The sequence below is a fragment of the Cydia splendana genome, chromosome 1 (assembly GCF_910591565.1).
Source record: "Cydia splendana chromosome 1, ilCydSple1.2, whole genome shotgun sequence".
NCBI lineage: Eukaryota > Metazoa > Arthropoda > Insecta > Lepidoptera > Tortricidae > Cydia > Cydia splendana.
Genome location: NC_085960.1, coordinates 16,717,816 through 16,738,241, shown reverse-complemented (window position 1 = coordinate 16,738,241; position 20,426 = coordinate 16,717,816). Strand labels below are relative to the sequence as shown.

Genomic DNA, 20,426 nt, shown 5'->3' with positions numbered 1-20,426 from the left:
TCAAGACTAAAGAAAATTGTTCTTGGGCCGGTCGGAGGCGCGGGGCACGCCGATCGGGAGAGCGCCGGTCGGGGGCGCGCCGGCAGGGCTGGCAGTTTGTATGGCAGAATTTGGACTTTATTGCTAAGTCAATAAGGGTCGTAATAGATGATTTTACTTTATGCTCTAGAGCATAAAATGCGATTTTATGTCGTCTACGCACGACATAAAGGTGCACTTATTGAGCATGAGAAGTGAAAACTCATTTAAGTATACCTACTAAAAAGCTATATGTAACTTCAACTTCAACTTTGCAAAAAGATATTGCCATGCTGGCTGTTCAAATTATATGTAGCTTCCAAAAATATCTGCAGCCAATTTATTAAAATCAATAGGTATCAATATTCCTGCCTTACGTACTAAATTCACTAGTTTAGTTAGGCTAGAAGGCTAGATGATTCCCTTACTTTATTTAACTTGTTTTTTTTTTGTTTCAGGACTCACGCGAGCCAAAGAATCTGACTGTATGATATTAGTATTAGTCTAAATTATAAGTTTATATTAATGCACAATGTTGTGGTAACAAACTACACTAGAATTATACTATGGGTAGGGTAATAGCCATTAAAACGGCTACAGCTACACATATTACGCCGAATTTCCGTTTGTGGATCAGCATTACCTGGTTTGAAAAAATAGTGATTCTCTACCACACCACAGCCTTTATTAAAATTATGTAATTCGATTAATGAAATAGCTCATCACTGTCCTTTTCAAGCGAAAAAATGAGGGATATATTCGTAATTTAAAGTTTTTTTTTCATCTTTTACCACAGAGGACAACTAAAAAAAAGATTCGTTGGAGATTTGGAGTGATAAGTAACAACTTGGTGGTAACAGCTGGAAATAACCCGGTAATGTGGGCATGGTGGTAACAATTTGGCAAAGTTTACGGTACCATAGGTTTTTGATACATGGAAACAGATTGTTATTGATTATTTAATGGATATAAAAATCCTTGAGTCATTAAATATAAGTTAGTTATAAGCAAATTGTATTTGCGTTTCAATTTGTATAAGTAGTTAAATTGTAAGTAGTCATTGACTCATTGAAGTTACAAGAAAGAAAGGCCCGTTACAATAGATCGACTGGCTCATGCTACTTTTATTTACACAACTAAGGCAAAAAAAAATGCAATCGGGTTTTATTACACTTGGTGCCAGACGCGAATATTTTTCGTACAAATTGATTAAATTGACAATTTAATTGTCTGGTGTGGAGGCAAAAATTAAATTAGCTCGCCGATCCCACTTGATTCTATTTTAATATTACGACCGATCAAATCAGCGGGCGCGGACGCAAATTCGACGAATATGCCAATTTTCGACGCTAGTAAAATGCGCGGGGGCATTTTTTAAATTTCAAGGACGGTCACCATAAATCTAAAATTGGTGATTAAATTTAATACATGCACCTACACTAGATGAGATTGACACTAATTTGATTTGTCATCAAATTGTCAACTTGATTGTCCCGTCTTGACGCCCGCGCGCAGGCTTGCCGTTAGGGATTGCAAACCGGATTGATTTTCAATCCGGCCGGATCCGGCCGGATTTAGGACACAATCCGGCCGGATCCGGCCGGACCGGATCCGGTTAGGTATAAGGATATTAATGTTAATTAAATGACATATTTTTCAAGTTTTATGCGTAATATGAGAAACAAAGGGTATTTTTACAAATGTATTCATAAAACAACAATTTGAAGTAAATAAGAAATAACTTTTTAACAATAAAATAAAACTAAGTATTAAAAAGTGTCACAATATCAATCTCAATTGAAAAATAAAATTTGAAATCTAAGTCATTTTTTTATATTATTATATTTAATCATTCACATTCTGCTCAAATTTACGTTTACAATAAAGCCTATGGGATAATAAAATTATGGGATGGGAATTGGAACTCCTTGAAAGGCTTGAAAGGACAAGTAACTTTCGTAACTGTTCTTTGGTGGAATTATTTGTAACGCTCACATCCATTCTAGTAACAAGATATTTTACTTTTAACCAAAATTATATGAAATGCGCTCCAATATTATCTTGCTTTCATTTTTTATCCGTGAAAATAGTTTTATAGCCTAAATGACAAATAAATAAATAATTCATGAATAAATATTTGGGGACAATCTTTGACAGATCGACCTACTCGTCGTAGCCCCAAACCAAGCAAAGCTTGTACTATGGGTACCTACTAGCTAGCTATTAGTACTACTAGGCGACGATATATATACTTATAGTATATTGATAAATACAGGCTTATATACATAGAAAACACGCATGAATAAGGAACAAATATCTGTGTTCATCACACAAATAAATGCCCTTACCGGGATTCAAACCCAGGACCATCGGCTTCATAGACAGGGGGCAGGGTCACTGAATGGTCACAACCCACTAGGCCAGACCGGTCGTTACAAATGCCTTCCATGACATCTCCATCCTTTAATTTTTACTTCTAAGTATTTAATTGGAGGTGTCGTATCGTGCCAATTCGTGCCACCAACATGAAAGAAGAAATCCTATTCTGTTGTCAATCATCGTCATATTAAATATCTTCTTATTTTACTAAATATTGACTTTTTCATTCGTTCTTTATTCTGTTTAAGTTCTTTCTTCCACCCGTCGCCTTTATCTCACCTAAAACGTACAGTGGGTGCTGTGTGCGGTATTTTTGTCTATTGTCCCGGATCCGGCCCGGATCCGGTGATTTTAACCGGATCCGGTAGCTCCTTAAAAGTGCCGGATCCGGCCGGATTACCGGATCCGCCGGACCGGATTGCAATCCCTACTTGCCGTACCTACTAAGCTGAAACGGACCCCACGATGTAGGGTGTTCTTCAGCTTGGACGATAATTAGTTTTCTAAACTTTAAATAGGTACCTATGTTTATTGCATTCTTGTACACTTCAATCTTTGAATTAGTCGGTCACGGGCTGCAACCTAAAAGCGACATTAATGTATTTAGTAATTACCTGCCTACACTATACTTCTCTCGTCGAATGATGGTCCTATGACAGTTGATTTTTATATGGAGTAGCGTAAAATGAAAGAAGTCTAGCACATTATTTTATTAGAAATGTAAGATTTGTGATAAAAACCAAAAGAGACTCGAATGAACTGTCATAGGGACCTTTATTCGACGCGAGAGGTATTAGGTAGAGTCGGACCACGCTAAGTTATACCAAGTGCGAGCTTAGAGATATGTATGCATTCTTACAGCCAACTTAGTGCAAAATTACCGTGGTCAGTCTTGTATGGCATCCACTGCTGAACTGAAATGTTTGAACAACAATTCTCCAGGGATAAGTAATATATGTACATATATTCTACAGCAGTGATTGATATTCTAGACCGAGGTGAATCGGATCACAGGATGAATCGGATCAGACTAAAACACGATATCTAAAATAGTGTTTAAGACTGGCGTGGTAAGCTATGTTCGGTGCTATTTTAGTGCGCTCATATTAATCCAATTCGCCTCGGTCTACTATACTAATATGTATATTATGTATTAAGTACTAATAAAACCGACTTAATTAAGCCCACCGGGGTAAATTATGCTAAGAATTAAGATACCAATGTGCCTGGACTGCAGTCTCAAATATTCCACGTTTAATAGGTAGGGTAGACCGAGGCGATTCGGATCACTGGGGAAATCGGATCAAAATAAGCATTTCTGTAAAATTTGAAAGATCGCGGTTAGTTACAGCCAGTCAATCAGCGTCCCGCGTTCGCTCTGTTCCTAACGCATGTCGCCACAGTTACTGCCATTGGAAAAGACTCACGCGTCGGTCACGGTGACACTTCCCGATGAGTCGCTCGTACAGGTGTATTGTGATTTTACCGCCGATGTAAAAAATGTGCAAATACAGTCCGTGATAAAAGTAAACGCAAAAGGCTAAAGGTTTGTAATTGTTGTTACTTATTGTTAATGGCGCATAGTGTTTCCTGATTTGATTTTGTTTTTATTGTATTTAAAGGTATATTTCCGTTACGCGAAAATAATTCAAACATATGATATGGGGTTATTCGGATCATCTGATTGGGGGCGATTAGGGTCACATAATAAAACAAGGTTTTCGGACGTTTTTTTTTGGCTTATTTTATGTTCGCATGTTTTAGATGGTGCGTACGTATAAAAAGAAGAGGTATCAGGGGGAATGGTCGGGAGAAAATATGACTTCAGCTGCTAATAAGGTTTTAACGAAACCGCTGTCCCTACGTAGAGTCTTTTGTTACCAACAATTAATTTTCTCATATGGGGTGAATCGGATATGTGTGATTTTTCATGTTTTGGTTTGCAAAAGTTTACAGTATTTGTTTATTTTCATTTAAGTTATTCGATTTTGTTGCTAAATGGCCATTAGCATGTTTTGGATTTATTGTTAAAATATACAGGATGATTCATGAGACGTGAGCAGGACTAATCCTGCACACTCAGTAACTGATCATTGATCGATCACCGTCGTATTTAGGTGAAACAACCATACTTTTTCCTGTTTTTTAACTTTTTGATGAGGGCAAATTTAATTCTCTACAATCATAGTCACCCTACAAGACCTAATTAATAAACATAAAACCTATTTAACCGTAATGACAGCATTTTGATTACGAAGAAAGAAACTGTCAAACTTGAGTGAGATACGAGTTTTCAAAAGTAACCAGACCGTGATGACAGTGATGACATTCAATTTGACACAGAATATCGGTAGTTTAGTATTCTAATTGTAGGGTGACCATGCATGTCGTAAATAAATTAATAACTTTTTTTTTCAACACGAAAAAAAAATTAACGTTAACCTCACTAATACTGATACGAAACAGTTGCTTATACTTTACGAAATGCGCAGTGTTAGTCCTGCTCACGTCTCCTGAATCACCCTGTATAGTAGCATATAGGAGTGATATTATGTTGCGCTTTCTGTAGGTGGCGTGATAAAAAATTGAACTAGAAAGGAGGAATAAAAATAATGCTCAAATGCAACATTAAAGATACCAATGATAGATGATGTCAATTATTTGACCTTTGTGATTCTTAATAATATGATTAACATTGCTAACCATTATTAATTAAGATTTTATGACAGAGTTTTTTTGATCCGTTTTACCCCTTAAAATGGGGCGAATCGGATTTTTTAAGAGGTTTTGTATTTTATTTTTCATAAATCATATTTAAGTTTGATTTTATGTCTGAACCTTGAATTCTGTTCATTAATAAATAATTTATCCAACTGAATATTAATAAAAACACTATCACCTTAAAAATTGTATTTATTGACCGTCAAACAAAAAATGACCCGATTCGCCTCGGTCTACCCTAATTGAACTAAATATACATATCGACGCTGGAAAGGAGAAATTGGATAAGCGACACGGAGCTAACTTTACGGGGGAGCCAAAAAACTGCAACCATTTCTAAAAAAAAATCATAAAAATTCATTACGATTACGAATTTCTTAAATGAGAAACTTTATATGGATACAGTGATGTGTTCTACATTATCCTATTATTATTTTACCTTCAAATGAGTTATTTTAGAATTTAGTGTCGCTTAAGCAAAATGATCGTAAAAATAAATTATCTTACCAACATGTGTCACAAGAAATTATTCTGGTAAAAAAGTCCAAGCTTAACTTGTCGTTAGAATTTATCGAGTAAAAACTATCTTATTGCAAATTATGCTTATTTCATAGTCAAGCAAAAAAGTATATACGTAAAATTTGACATTTTTTTTTTAATGAAATGAAAAACGAGCAGACGGATCACCTGATGGTAAGCGATTACCGCCGCCCATGGACACCCGCAACACCAGAAGGGTTGCAAGCGCGTTGCCGGCCTTTAAGATGGGAGTACGCTCTTTTCTTGAAGGTTTGAAGGTCGTATCGGTCCGGAAATACCGCTGGCGACAGTTCATTCCACAGTTTGGCTGTGCGAGGCAGGAAGTTTCTGGAGAAACGCACAGTTGAGGACTGCCAACCATCCAAGTGATGAAGATGGTAATGTTGTCGCGTAGGGCGATGGCGAAAAGAAGCGGCAGGGATTAATCCGAACAATTCCTCGGAGCACTCCCCGTTATACATGCGATAGAAAATGCAGAGCGAGGCCACATCTCTACGCAGCGCCAAGGAGTCAAGCCGTTCCGAAAGACGCTGGCAGTCGACAATTCGAGCCGCTCTTCGTTGGATGCGGTCCAGAGGGAGAAGCTGGTATTGGGGTGCCCCTGCCCACAGATGAGAGCAGTATTCCATGTGTGGGCGAACCTGCGCCTTATAACGCTGTAGGCGCTGGGCCGGTGTGAAATACCGCCTCGATCTGTTGAGCACACCGAGCTTCTTGGAGGCTAATTTAGCCTTACCCTCTAGATGACCGCGGAACTGGACTTCACTCGAAATGTCGACACCAAGGATTCCGATACTGGCTGCGGCACTCAGGGGAGTGCTCTCAAAACGAGGTGACGCGACAAACTCTAACTTTTTTGCGGTAAACGCGCAAACCTGTGTCTTGCTAGGGTTAAAACGGACTAAGTTAAGTCGATCCCATTCAGAGACTTCCTTTAGGGAAGTCTCAATTTCAGACACAAGTTTGTTCCGGCTCTCGATGACGTTTTCCCGAGAAATATTGGTGCGGCCGGTGTAAAAGGCATCACCTGTACTATCATCAGCATAACAATGAATGCCGCTGATTTGCAGCATGTCATTGATATGCAGAAGGAATAGCGTGGGTGATAGCACACAGCCTTGGGGGACACCAGCATTCACAGACATGGGGTCTGAGCATTCACCGTCAACTACGACCTTTATGCTTCTGTCTGCTAGAAAGCTACTGACCCATACACATAATTTCTCGGGAAGCCCATAGGATGGTAGCTTCGAAAGAAGTGCTTTGTGCCAAACGCGATCGAAGGCCTTCGCAATATCCAAGCTAACAGCCAATGCTACACCCTTTGTCTCGATCGCCTGTGCCCAACGATGTGTCAAGTAGACTAGAAGATCACCAGCCGAGCGGCCTCTACGGAAACCGTATTGTCGGTCACTAAGCAGCTGGTGATCCTCTAGGTACCGAAGGAGCTGGCAGTTGATAATGGACTCCATTATCTTCGAGAAAAGGGAGGTTATAGCTATTGGCCTGTAATTGGACGGGTTTGAGCGGTCGCCTTTTTTAGGGATCGGGAGCACCAAAGCTGACTTCCACGAGGTTGGGACTACGCCAGAAGTGTAAGAGAGCCGGAAAAGACGCGTTAGTGCCACCTCAGGAGCACACATCTTCAGCACAATCGCAGGGATTCCATCAGGCCTACTCGACTTATGAGTGTCGAGGGAAAGAAGTGCTTTACGCACTGAGCTTTGGTTTAACCGGATATCCGGCATACAGCTCTCGCACCGCGGTATGGTCGGCGGCGCGTATCCCCCGTCATCCAAAGTAGAGTTGAACGCAAAGAGTTTACCCAGAAGGTCGGCTTTGTCTTTTGCGTCGTGGGCCAATGAATCATTTCCCATGTGCAGAGGCGGAAAACAAATCAAGATAAATTATCTAATTACTTTTTAAAGAGCAATTTCAAACTCGATAAGCTGCTTATGCGACACATTCAACCTATGATACATCTACATTCTATGAGTTTTATAGTTATCGACCATAAGGAAATGGTTGTCATACCTACGCATGATAAAATATACCCTTTAAGGAATTTGTATAGCTTTATTTCAAATAAGAAGTTATGTAACGAGTCTTAACCCTACAATGCATGACTTTTTTGTTTTGAGAAATAAAATTATATGTGATAAATATATGTGTTTACTCTTAGGGAAAAATAATAAAAAAATATACAATGCATATTTTGGAAAATAAAAGGATTTTTATCTGTGTTCCATATGAGGAACTTCATGCATTAAGGTATAGAGTATATACATACAGAAATATATGGCACATTTTCGTATATATGTTCCGTTTCTTTTTGTAATGCTATCAACAGTTTTTATGGTTGTGGATTGCTTTTAAGTGACTTTTATGGATTTAGCGACTTCGTATGATGTTTTTGATCAGATTTACTTAGTCCTGATGAGGCCAGCTTGGAGCTCTAGTGGTGATGTATTACCAGCATCAGCATTACCAAAACGTATGGTATCGTAAGTGGATTCTACAGAATCAGAGTGTAGGACGTATAGGTGATCATTGAACACATTGGTGATCTATTATTGAACTTGATGCCAACTCCGAAATTCTGACAGGTGATTCCGATGTATGGAGTTGTGTATTAGTTAAAAATAAGTCCTATGTAACTGGCGTCAGCTCAACTAACTCAGGACAATGATCGACTATTTTATGAATCGCTAAATTCTTCACAGGCCTGATTTATGGTTGCCAATGCAATATTTCAAAGTCAAATTCACTATCGGCACCCGAAGATCCCATCATCCTGATCCCGATCATCTTTACTTGCAAAGGATTGATAAATAATGCTCATTATCCGCATCCCGTTAGGATTACTTTCTCATCATTTAAAAACATACATAATTATTAATTTAATCAGCTGTTATCAGCTCTAAAAAAAGGTTAACGATTTTGAGCCTTATGCCTTGGACAGAAGTTCTCAAATGTGTACATATTTTAACGTCAGTGTGCTGTAAAACCATAAATAACCGTTCCTACAGATTACGCCAAATTAAAACTTATGCCAACGTCATAAAGACTTTGACAAGTGCAAGCGTTCCTCACTTGTTTTGTATAAGCAATATGAACCTCAATGCATGGTGTACCATATCGGGAACGTTTGAAAAATATTGCTCGACGTTATGTAAACATTGCAAAACTATAAAATTAAACTTACCATGGAATAGTACACAGTTTAACAGTCATAATTAGGGATGTACCGACTAGTCGCCGACTAGTCGGGAAAGCCGACTATCCGGCCACATTTGTAGTCGGCGATTAGTCGGCGACTAGTCGGCAGAAATGGCCGATTAGTCGGCACTTTATTAGTGAAAGAAAAACAGAAAAAATAGAAATCAACAGTCAATATTTACCATACGTTTTATGTTTATTTTACTAAAATATCTATTCAGGGTTGCATACGAAAACTTTTGTTCATATAATTGACCGTTTGATCGTTATCGTATGTGGGGGGGTTGGTTTTTTCCTCTACAGGTCGATCTCAACTGATTCTCGTGTAATTTCATGTGCAAGTTCTATAGTTAATTTTTTATTATCATTATTCAGATTTTGTTTTTTAATGGTGGAGCCACGAGGAACTATTAATGTTATTACTAAATTTAGAGACTTAGACAGGGCGCGTTGCTCGTAAAGACGCTGACCACAGGGGATAGGTTCTTAACTGGCGACTACGTGCGGGAAATAGAGCCTTGGAAATACCTCCTACAAGCTGTACTGACGGTCTGCTCAGGATCGCAAAATAAAAGATCTAAAGACAGAAATTGAACGAGGATTATTGTGATAGGTCTTTGAACCTGTAGAGAACACCTTTTAGCCAAGCTAATATGATGAATAGCGCAACCAAAGGAGCAAAAATATAGTTTTTCACCTAAACTTATACGAAACTTATGATCTGGCCGACTAGCCGACTAGTCGGCCGACTAATCGGCCATTCGAGCGCCGATTAGACGGCTTTAAAATGTTTTTTTTGTCGCACTTCGAAATTTGTCGAAACTGATTTTTGCACCAACTCCCGAAATTTTATCGATCACCCGACACCTTGGATATTTACTGCTACCTAGCGGCAACACGCCGAACTATTGTAGTAGCCTTGAATGTAAAGTAACCTTCAAAGTATAACAGATGTCGCTGCCTACCTGATTCTTGACACAATTCGCACATATTTCGGTTGTGCCATATATGGAACTGTATGCATTGTAGGGTTAAGATAACAAGTCCCAACTTAATTAAAAGTAAGAATAGGAAATTATATTTGAAACCAAAATAGGAAAAAATATTATCTCGTGTATAAGGTAAGTACCCCTATTAACGAGGGGGTTAAGCAACTTTTACAAAGACAGCCAAAAATGAAGCATAATCAGGCTCTGTATGAACAAAGACATATTTTTTTATGATAGTTTGTACATCGAAATTTATATTTCATTCGTTTTTGGACTTGTTTTAGCCAGTTATATAGAAAAAAATAATTATTAAACCTGAAACGTCGAAATCGCCTATTACCGTGGTAATTGATCATTGCTACCCAAATACCGCGGATATGGGTTCCTTTTTACGAGGGTAGATAAACCCATCGCATTTTTAGTTCCTTCTTTATATACCTACTTATATTTATTTGACAATAGTAATTAAATAAATAGTAGGTATTATACCGGGTGTGGCCTGTAATATGAGCAAAAAATTAAACAGTATGCTGTACTCCACATACTGACCAACATTTGTTTCTGCGATTTTTAAAAATAACTTGGGGTTTAATTTTTAATACACTTTAAAATTTATTCTAAGACGCAATGTATTGCGAATTTTGTTATGTTTAAGGCGTGACAAGCAACGTCAATCACAATGATATGGCGTGGCGATGGCGTCCATTGAAGATAATATTTATTTTGTATGAAAGTTAGGGAGTCTAAATACTTCATCATTTTTAAAAGTTGTTGAACAAAAGTGTCACCGTTTGAGGAGTACAATCTATGTTTTAATTATTTGCTCATGTTACAGGCCACACCCGGTATTTAATCAGATTTCCAATCATAAGATTCAATTAATATTTATTTTAGGTTTTTCTATAAGGAAAAATAAGAGGATTTTTAGTAAAACATAATTATGAAAGTGAATTCCTTTGAGTCTACTTACACCTACTAACTAAACTTAGATAATTAATATATTATGTGGTCGTATCAAACATACATGCTGTATACAAGTATCTACATAAAACAACATAAAATAAATAAATATAATGGGACATCTTACACAGATCGACATAGCCCCAATCTATGCAAAGCTTCTACTATGGATATTAGGCGACGATATACATACTTATATAGATAAATACAAATTTATAAAATAAAAATAATAATTCAGCCTATATACGTTGGTGCTGGGCATACTTGTATGACCTACGTAGAAAACACCCATGACTTAGGAACAAATATCTGTGTTCCTCACACAAATAAATGCCCATCAACATCAAATTGATCCAATGATACAAGATATGTGAAATCAAATATTAAAAGAAATTAATATTGGATGTACTGCATCTTTTATTAATAACACATAATCCAGACATAATTTTAAATTAATTAAAAACTAAACTTACATATAAATATAAACTAAATATGTAGGTATATTATATAATAAACAACCTACTGAAATCCGTCCCGGGCTGCCCCCGACGCAAAGGTGCCCATCACGCTCGCTGCGTTGCCGCGTTGGATTACGATTGTATGTTGGTGTATTATATGTAGGTACTAATTAAAATAATACAATAGGTTTTATAATAATTATATTAGGAACCTATTTATTTCCTACCAAAGTTGTAGGTGGTTCGGTATTGGGTGCCCATACATCTTATTACCGAGTGATGTCTTTTGTACCCATCGCTAAACGGTTTAATTCACATTATTGTAAAACTCATTTACGAGTAATGAAAATATATAAAAATCGCGTATATTTTGAATACAATCAAAATGGAAGATACTAAATATTACGAAACATTTTATAAAACAGACTTGACAGCCATGCTTTTGTTTTTATATCAACATTTAAACAAGATTCTCATATAATGGTTTCTAAGGAAACCTCCAGTTAAGTGCTTAAAACTGTAGTCAAAATTAAGAGTTCTTGAATAGATTTCATACCACGTTAATAGCTCTTTAGCTTTATAGATGGTTAAATATTTCAATAACATCAAGAGTTAAGGAAATATGTATTTACATATGAATATATAACCCTTCGAACTTAAAATACCGTTTCCGCTATTACCGAGGTATACCTCGAAATTAGGAACCACACCAAAAAATTGAACCCAACACCGAGGTTTTTAATTTCCTGTTTTTTACTATTGGCAAGCAAATATTTACAAATTGAGTATTTGGGAACCATAAATATCATAATTAAGAATTGATATAAAATTTTAGTCTTTCTATAATATTCATCATTACTATGAAAATCACAAAAAAAAATACGCGTTTGCTTACTTGAGGTGTTGCGTGTTAGCATTCAAATCCTGCGCCCCCGATGAGTTAGTTTACGCTTTTCGAATTGTTTACTTTGTGTTTCTTTACTAGTGCTATACTTATTCGACAGTCAATAGAGAAGGCTTTGTTTGTGTGTACTTCAATTTTAAAAATGTTAATAGACTTTCTTATAAAACGCCTTTTTGTACATACCGCGGTAATCAGTGCCGATTTTAATGGGCTCGTTAATAGGGGTACTTACCTTAGCTTAGATTAGATTAAAATATGTAATGTTATTTTATCTATTTATTTCCCTAACTTGACATTTTCCGATAGTATGAAAAATAATAACAAAAATAAAGTAGGTTAGTTAAAAATTTACTAGGTAACTTTTAAATTTAGGTAAAATGGAATAAACGACAAAAGTTTTATATCTGAAATTAGGTAAATGATCATAAACGCCAATAGTTCACATTTGACAGTCAAGTAAATTTATCTATATGACATTAAAACCTATTATTCGGCCAAGTAAAAATAGTTAACCGACAGTGAAAGGTTAGTTGTCATAAGGCAAAATTATCCAAGTTAAGGTTAAGCTGAACAGGCAAATAAGTAAAAAACTCTAAGGTTCATTGCATTGAATAACTTTTCATCTAATCTCCACTTTTCAAAAATTTGTTGAAAACCAAGTCGTTTAGTAACTTAAATGTACCAGTGATTCTCCAAATCACCGACTGGATAAGCGACCTAAAGTCGTCAGATTGGTACGAAACCTAGTCCATTCGATGCAGAAAAATATGGCGATTTCAACGATGTATATAACTCAATATCTCTGAAAATGTCGCTTTATCCAATTTCTCCTTTCCAGCGTCGATATGTAATACACACACATTATGGGTAAAATATATATGTATATATATTTTTATAGTTAAGTATATGTATGTATATATGTATATATATGTGTGTGTGTATTATATTATGTATTTATGTATGTATATATTGATAATAGTAAGTAGGTACCTAGTATTTAGATAGTGACTTTTATATCTCTGTAGGTACTGATTTACTCTTCCGCACCAATTGCAAGTTTCTGTTTGTCCAATGATTGACTGGTAGAGAATACCTTATGGCAATTAGTCTACCATTTGTACTTTCTTGTATTGTGCAATAAAGGTTAAATAAATAAATAATTATGTATACAATATATTCTCTTTATTCAATTAGGGTCTTAGGTTAGGGTTTTACAATGTGAGTATAAAAGTAAAATATAAAAACACTTACAAAACATAACAAAAATATATAAACACATTATAAAAAACCTAACCTAGGGTGCCGCCAGCAGCGGGGCAAGGCCCAAGCTACCGGTGGTCAGGGCTGCAGAGAGAGGAACCGGCGGACTATCCGCGCCGTGTCCAAGATCACCGCCTTCTGCATCTGACCCTTGATCCAACCACCTAGCGAGAGTCTCTCAAGGTGTTGGTCGAGACTCTTCGCTATTAGACCGTTTACTGAAACGACTATCGGGACAATGATCGTCGAATCAACATCCCACATGGCGGTTATCTCGTGAGCCAAGTCTAGGTACTTACTGGACTTGTCCTTCTCGGCCTTCACGAGATTCTCATCATGGGGGATGGTGATGTCAACGAGCACGGCCCGACGTTGCGATCGATCTATTATCACAATATCAGGCTTATTGGCTACAATAGTCCTGTCAGTGATGATAGATCGATCCCAATAGAGCGTGGCACGACCATTCTCGAGAACAGGCGCAGGTAAGTACTTGTAGTACGGTACTTCGCGGTCCACAAGGTCATATAGAAGAGCAAGTTGCTGGTGAATAATCCTGGCTACGAGATTATGTCTGTGCAAGTACTCGCCGTTAGCAAGATGAGAGCAACCGGAAATGATATGCCTGAGTGACTCTCCGGGACGGCGGCATGCCCGACAGATGTCGACCGTACCGTCCTTCAGGATATATTTCCGATAGTTGTTCGTCATCATCACTTCGTCCGCAATTGCACAGGCAAAACCCTCGGTTTCTCCGAAGAGGTCCCCGAATCGTAACCAGTTCACCGACGCGAGCAGGTCCACATCGGGTCCCGTGAGGGCATTGTAGAACCGCCCGTGTAGCACCTTACTCTCCCATGCCGCCTTGCGATCCGCAGTACTTAGTACCACAGGTTTGCGCCAGTTCTCGTTTGCCAAGGAAAGCGGCGTGAGGTTCCTATCTACTGCCACCACATCACGATGCATCCCACACTCGTTGTTAAGGAAATAGTTCCTGAGATTGTACACCTCGTGGTTGTGGAGATCCTTGGCGTTTAGGAAGCCTCGGCCTCCACACTTCCGTGGGATTACATTAGTCTTATTTATTAGGTAATAATATAAAATGTAAAATATCCTTTGGTAATTTTTTATTTTTTTATTTATTGAACAATAAGCAAATTAAAGTACGTTATTATTATTACAAGACCCATCGTGGGCAAAACCTTGACGAGGTTGGTGTGCCGATGGGGAGTTTGAGAAAATAACATGGTAATGTACATATCTATCTTATACTAATTAAAATTCTTAATATATGTAACTAAAGTCGTTAGATTATAACAAGTGCGTCTTAATAACTTTTTTTTTTATTTTTCCCGTTTACATATCGTCGGTGCGAATAAAAAAATCGCTATGTGTTTTTTTACGATTTTTTGATTTTGACATATTTGAATTCCTTTTTCAATTTCCCGTCGACCCACATAAATATTTTTGTTATATTTTTATTAGTTTTGAAAATAACAATTCCGCTATGTGAACACAGAACAACATTTGTACAAAAAAAATAGACCAGAAACAAAAAAAATTCCTATGTGATTTTTTAGCACATAACGAAATTAAATGCCTTGTTTTCGAAAGAGGGTGATGGCGATACTGTTGCACATGGCGATTTATTGTAGAATGGATTACCCGACATAGACCCTAAAATCGCTATGTATCATCTCTCGTACTATTTTACTTTGGAAACAAATCGCTATGTGTTCAAACTTAACACATGACGATTTTAAATGAACCAAATTTAAGTCGCTATGTAGCAAAATTTTGGTTAAAATAATATATTGTAAAAAATTACCATAAGAAAAAGCAAAATTTTGGTTAAAATAATATATTGTAAAAAATTACCATAAAAACTGTTTATTTTCTTCATGAGTATCATGTAAAAATCATTGATCTATTAGAAAAAAAATACAGGTGCAACAAATATATTACAAACAGGAAAATAAACAGTTATTTTTGTCTCCTGAAAAGTAGCTTAAAAATACATGGCGATTTTTTTTATTCGCACCGACGATATTTTACTCTACATAGTATCTTTCGGCAAATCATTTAAAATTATAGGCAATACCTACATAACTATACAATCTAGTGCCATAAATGTTATTATATTTGGGTAAACAATATTTGTTTTGGCTCTGTAGACTTCTTAGTTTTGTACATCTTATATATTCTTTTAGTTTAGTAACATGGTGATATTCTTCAGTTAGTATGGCTAGTTTACATTTATTTTGAACTGGGAGTATATTACAGTATTTGAAAAGTTGTGCGCAGTCTGTTTCGTGTTTCTTTTTTATATGCTTAGGTACAATTGTCTTCAGTAGTCTTATCTGTAGGTTATATATTTTTTTCTATATACTTATGTTTTAAAGGTTCTGGTAGAACTCATCAGTCTCATCACTCTGTTATGTACTCAGAGTGTAACTGATCACAGAATTAATGTGTTAAAAACGCTAGTTATGTTATAAAATAGATTATATATTGGTGCATATATATATTAAAAAAAAAATGATTTTTCGAATAAAACCAAGCCTGCTGTTAATAAAAAAATCTCATCATTTCAACAGGTCTCTCCCTCTCGCTCTCGCCAACTCGCTATAGATCTTATTTGATTCACACGGTCGCCGGGCACTTCCGAAAACAATAGTTTAAGAGTATTAAAATATCAAACATAGAATATTTTTGGAAATTCGAGACTTGTGAAACGGAAAACTCAGCCCGTCCTTCGGTTCACGACCTTCGCAAGTCATCGGGCCCGGCCCACAGTCTATGCCCCGTCCCGTCCCGTCCCATTCGCAAGTGCCCGGCGACTACGTGAACCTAGAATTGCGGTCAAATCAAATTCCTTTTCATCACACTTGCGTAGTAAGCGAGCTATTTCACGCATGTGCAGCGGGAGGTAAAGTTAATTTTACTCCCACGGGAGTTATAACTTTTATTTTATTATGTCACTAACTTACATAGGTTCTAAGTAAAATAATTGTTAAAAGTCAAGATATAAAATGAGGTTTACTTTCAAAATGCTTACGTACCTATATAATTTTATTGTTTTGTTTATGTTTAAAAATATTTAATTTGATTAATTTAATAGGCGTTTGAAATATTTTTACACAATTTTCAATCGTGGCTGAATGCGGACGGGTCCGTGCCTTCGATGCCTAACTAAACTCAAAATCGTAATTAGATTCCAAAAAAAGTAAGACAATGCAATAATTTGTTTGTAAAATAGTAAATTCCTTTTTATAAATAAACACGCTAAGATAATTTATTTATTTGTAATTTTACTCCTACGATTAAAAAAGTACTTTTATTGACTTATTTTTACATAAATACAAGACGCGCTAGTAAAAATTGGCAGCATTATCTTACTTTTTTAGAATCTAATTACGATTTTGAGTTTAGTCAAAAAATGACCATATGGCGGACGAATGTCTGAAATGTCACCGTATTTAAGAATTATTTCGCTTAAAATTTAGTTTTTTCTTTGCAAGTGTGATGAAAAACATTGTGTGTAGCTCCGAGGGTAAGAATAAGAATATTGTTACTCGATTTTATAATTCATTCCAGCCTGCGGCTGTCGTGAATATATAGACTCTCGTACTGTCAACGTCAAAGATATGTTTACATTTTTCACCTTATTACAAAGGCGTAAGGTTCAAAAGTGTAAACATATCTTTGACGTCGACTGTACAATATTTCACTTACCTACCCCCCACGTTCCACAATGCACCTACTATTTCACCCATTTCACCACACCGCTGGTAAAGGCTCTCCCGCAGCACGCTCGTCCGAATTTCACCTTCCCATACAAACGGAGTTTCGTTCTCATTTTAAAACTTCGTGTTGGATTGGATTGTACTTTACACATACAATGACATGTACCTTATGGTACACCCTACCGTCACATTATGGGCGTAAGGTGAAAAATTTATTCTCTATTCATTATTTTTTATCATACAATAGTTCTTGTAGTAACGAAACGGCCAAGCCACATATTTTGACTAAGGTTTAGGTTTAGTGTGAGGCTTGTAGAGTTAGAAGCTTGGCTCTACAAGAGATCTGAAAACTTTTTATAGTGCGAGCCTTATGGTTTCGTTTCGTCTTGGCAACATTTTACATGAAAATGTTTTTGGTGGGATAATCTTATCCTATTAAGTAAGTACAAAGTTTCAGAGCAATCTCGTTTTAAAATGAGAGCGTAACTACGTTTCTATGGAGGTCCGAGCTTGCTGCGGACTCGTTAATTATTCAAAAACGAATGAGAAAGTTGCGTTTTATCCACATGTGTGGCAAAGATAATCGAATGCAAATTTTGAGTTGTTTCCTTATGTTAGAATTGGCTTTTAAATGATGAATTTGAATGGATTTGATTTTGTTCGATATTTTACAGTATTTTCCTCGCGTTCGTGTGGTGAAAAACCTTGTGTTTCACTCGCCGTTAAAACCCTCGTGCCTCGTGCGAAAGCAATCGCTAATTATCACTCGATTTTTGAATTTCAGGCATTAAAATTTTACTATAATAGAACTGTTTAACTTTGCATTATTATTTAAAAATGACGAAGCCTGTTGCGGATATTATCATTGGTTTGTTTTGGACGAAGCATGTTGCTGATTTGCATTTATGGCCACCTGACGAAGCCTGCGTTGTGGATATCCTAACTAGTAATTTGATCATGTTTTTAAATATAAATTTGAATTTGAAAACTATAATAGAATTGAAAACGAGTGGTCAATACCACTATATTCCCAATTTCTATCGCTGGTATTTCAAAAATAGCATTTCGCCGTTTTCCACAGTGGAATTCAAAAATCGGCACCTGATCCATGTATGATTAATGATTATGAGATTGTATGAAAGTTAACACTTTTTTTATTAATTTAGTTACTATGACTTATTTTATTTCCCTTTGATTAAAATTATGTTGTTTTTCAGCTCCGGAGTATCTTGCTAATATATACGCAAAACGCAGAGGGGCAGCCAAAAGCAGCACAAATACGAGTGATTCTTTCGCGATGCCAAGTAGTAAGTTAAATTGTCACTTAAACCTGCATGGTGCCTACGAGGAACCTGAAGGATTTTAACCAGGCATTCCTCCATATAGAGCCAATTATCGAAATCAAAAAGGCGTTTTAGTGTTGATGAAAAAAATATTTTTAATTAAGTATATACGTTAAAATTCCTCGTAGGCACGTGTTTTTATGAAATGTTTACAATTAAATTGTGTAAAAATATATATTTTTAGGTAATATTAATATCCAGTAAGAAAAATGGGGACTATGTTTGTATGGAAAAACGGTCGTCCGCTTTCCCTTATTCAGTTTTGTCAATGTGAGCCTATTGTTAACTTTTATATCAGGTGGCCTAGCCAAGGTGACAATCGCTTGCGCTTCGTCATGGAAGCGCTTTGTGTTCTCTATAACTCTTTATATTAGTGCGACAGTGACAGTTGCGTTTCGTTCACTACGGAGCGTTAGCGATTGGCATGGCATGTCGTCTAAGGTCGCCTCCAGAATCTCGCGAACTAAATGACATGAGTGTGGCAAATAAAATGATACCAGAAATAGCAAAGAAAAAATAGTCACGAGTATATGTCGATAAAATGATATCGATAAGTAAGATATTGCACTTACTTTACTACCCATGTGATAATTGTTTAGGGGTCACAAACGATTTCGATTTATATGAATGTGACGAGAAAAGTGGTGGATTCGATTGTAAGATTGTGACGTTACCGATCAAATCAGGAGGTGCGGATGCGAAATTGATAAATTTCAATGTTAGTATGCAGGTTACGGGGCAAGTTGTTTATTTCAAGAGCTCGGTTGTCGCCATAAATCTAAAATTGGTGATTTAATTTTGTACATGTGGCCGGTAGATGAGATTGATCCATAATTATTTAAATTCTGACCTAATTGTTAACTTGAATGTCCACTTTAGGGACTGGTCTTTACAATCGAAGCAATAGGGATCACCGAGACGATTTATTTTTGCGTCCACACTCCACACCACACAAATTAAGAGCCAACGGGAGTGGTCATTTCTCCATACAAACGCACTCCTCGTTTTCCTCCGTGGTTTTTGAAGCTAGAGCAATGATTTTTTCAACACAGATTAATATTGTCAATATCTGTGTCGGACCGTTTTGCTTTTTTTGATATTTTTGTTTTTTAAGGCGCTAGAGCCCTTCAAAAATGGCCAAAATGGCCTAATTGACTATGCCGCAATGAGAGGCGTGGCATTCAAAACTGATATCAAATAGCCAAAAAAGCAAAACGGTCCGACACAGATAATTTCATGATCATTTAGATTTCTAAATTTGGTTACGATTGGTTAAGTTTTGGAGGAGGAAACAGGAGTACGAAACCTCGATTTTTGAGATTTTTACGCAGGATTTTTCGCCTTGTCCTTATCGCACTACTTTTAGGTGCCGCTTCCGTTAGCGAGACGGGTATATTTACCTAAAATATTTAAAACTCAGCTCCTGTTTCGTCTTAAATGAGAAATTAATCACATTGTACGAAATATCTCCACGTCTGGGCTGGCCTTATTTGTATTTTGAGCCAAAATCACTGTTTCTATGTTATCAATCACCTAACTTGTTACTCTAGCTGTAAGTTTTCCTAACAAATAAAACAAAATAAATAAAATAAAATATTTATTTAATTGCAATATGTTTATCTCAATATCCTTGTCTCTATTACTATAAAATTGCACAATTTTCGAAATACCAAATAATATTTGTAAAATAACTTAACAAAATTACTTAAAGATACATTTTAACTGACCGCGCAACAGTAGCGCCCCTAGCGGTGAATTCTCGCGATATTCTCTAATTCAAACTTTTTAGAAAATATCGATATGAACAGCACTGGCCAAACTGTGGTATCATTTGTGCACATTGACCTGTCAATTTAGTTCGCGAGATTCTGGAGGCGACTGTAGGGGCC

The 20,426-nt window shown here is 36.5% G+C and overlaps 1 protein-coding gene and 1 long non-coding RNA gene across 3 annotated transcripts in view; one reads left to right on the top strand and one right to left on the bottom strand.

Annotated features, from left to right (window-relative positions):
• The window catches only part of LOC134795088 (transcription factor p65-like), an 81,970-nt gene that overhangs the window by 59,068 nt on the left and 2,476 nt on the right, over positions 1-20,426 (top strand). The window contains exon 8 of one of the 2 annotated variants that reach the window (XM_063766925.1): positions 18,412-18,501. In XM_063766925.1, the coding sequence (XP_063622995.1) occupies positions 18,412-18,501 (90 nt within the window). Of the gene's footprint in view, positions 1-476; positions 650-18,411; positions 18,502-20,426 lie in introns of those variants that run through there. The other variant, XM_063766931.1, reaches the window with a different exon arrangement.
• Positions 1,931-20,426, bottom strand: part of LOC134796542 (uncharacterized) — a 341,845-nt gene continuing 323,349 nt past the window's right edge. Inside the window, exon 3 of the long non-coding RNA XR_010144946.1 lies at positions 1,931-1,942. This is a non-coding gene — a long non-coding RNA (uncharacterized LOC134796542). The remainder of the gene's footprint in view (positions 1,943-20,426) is intronic.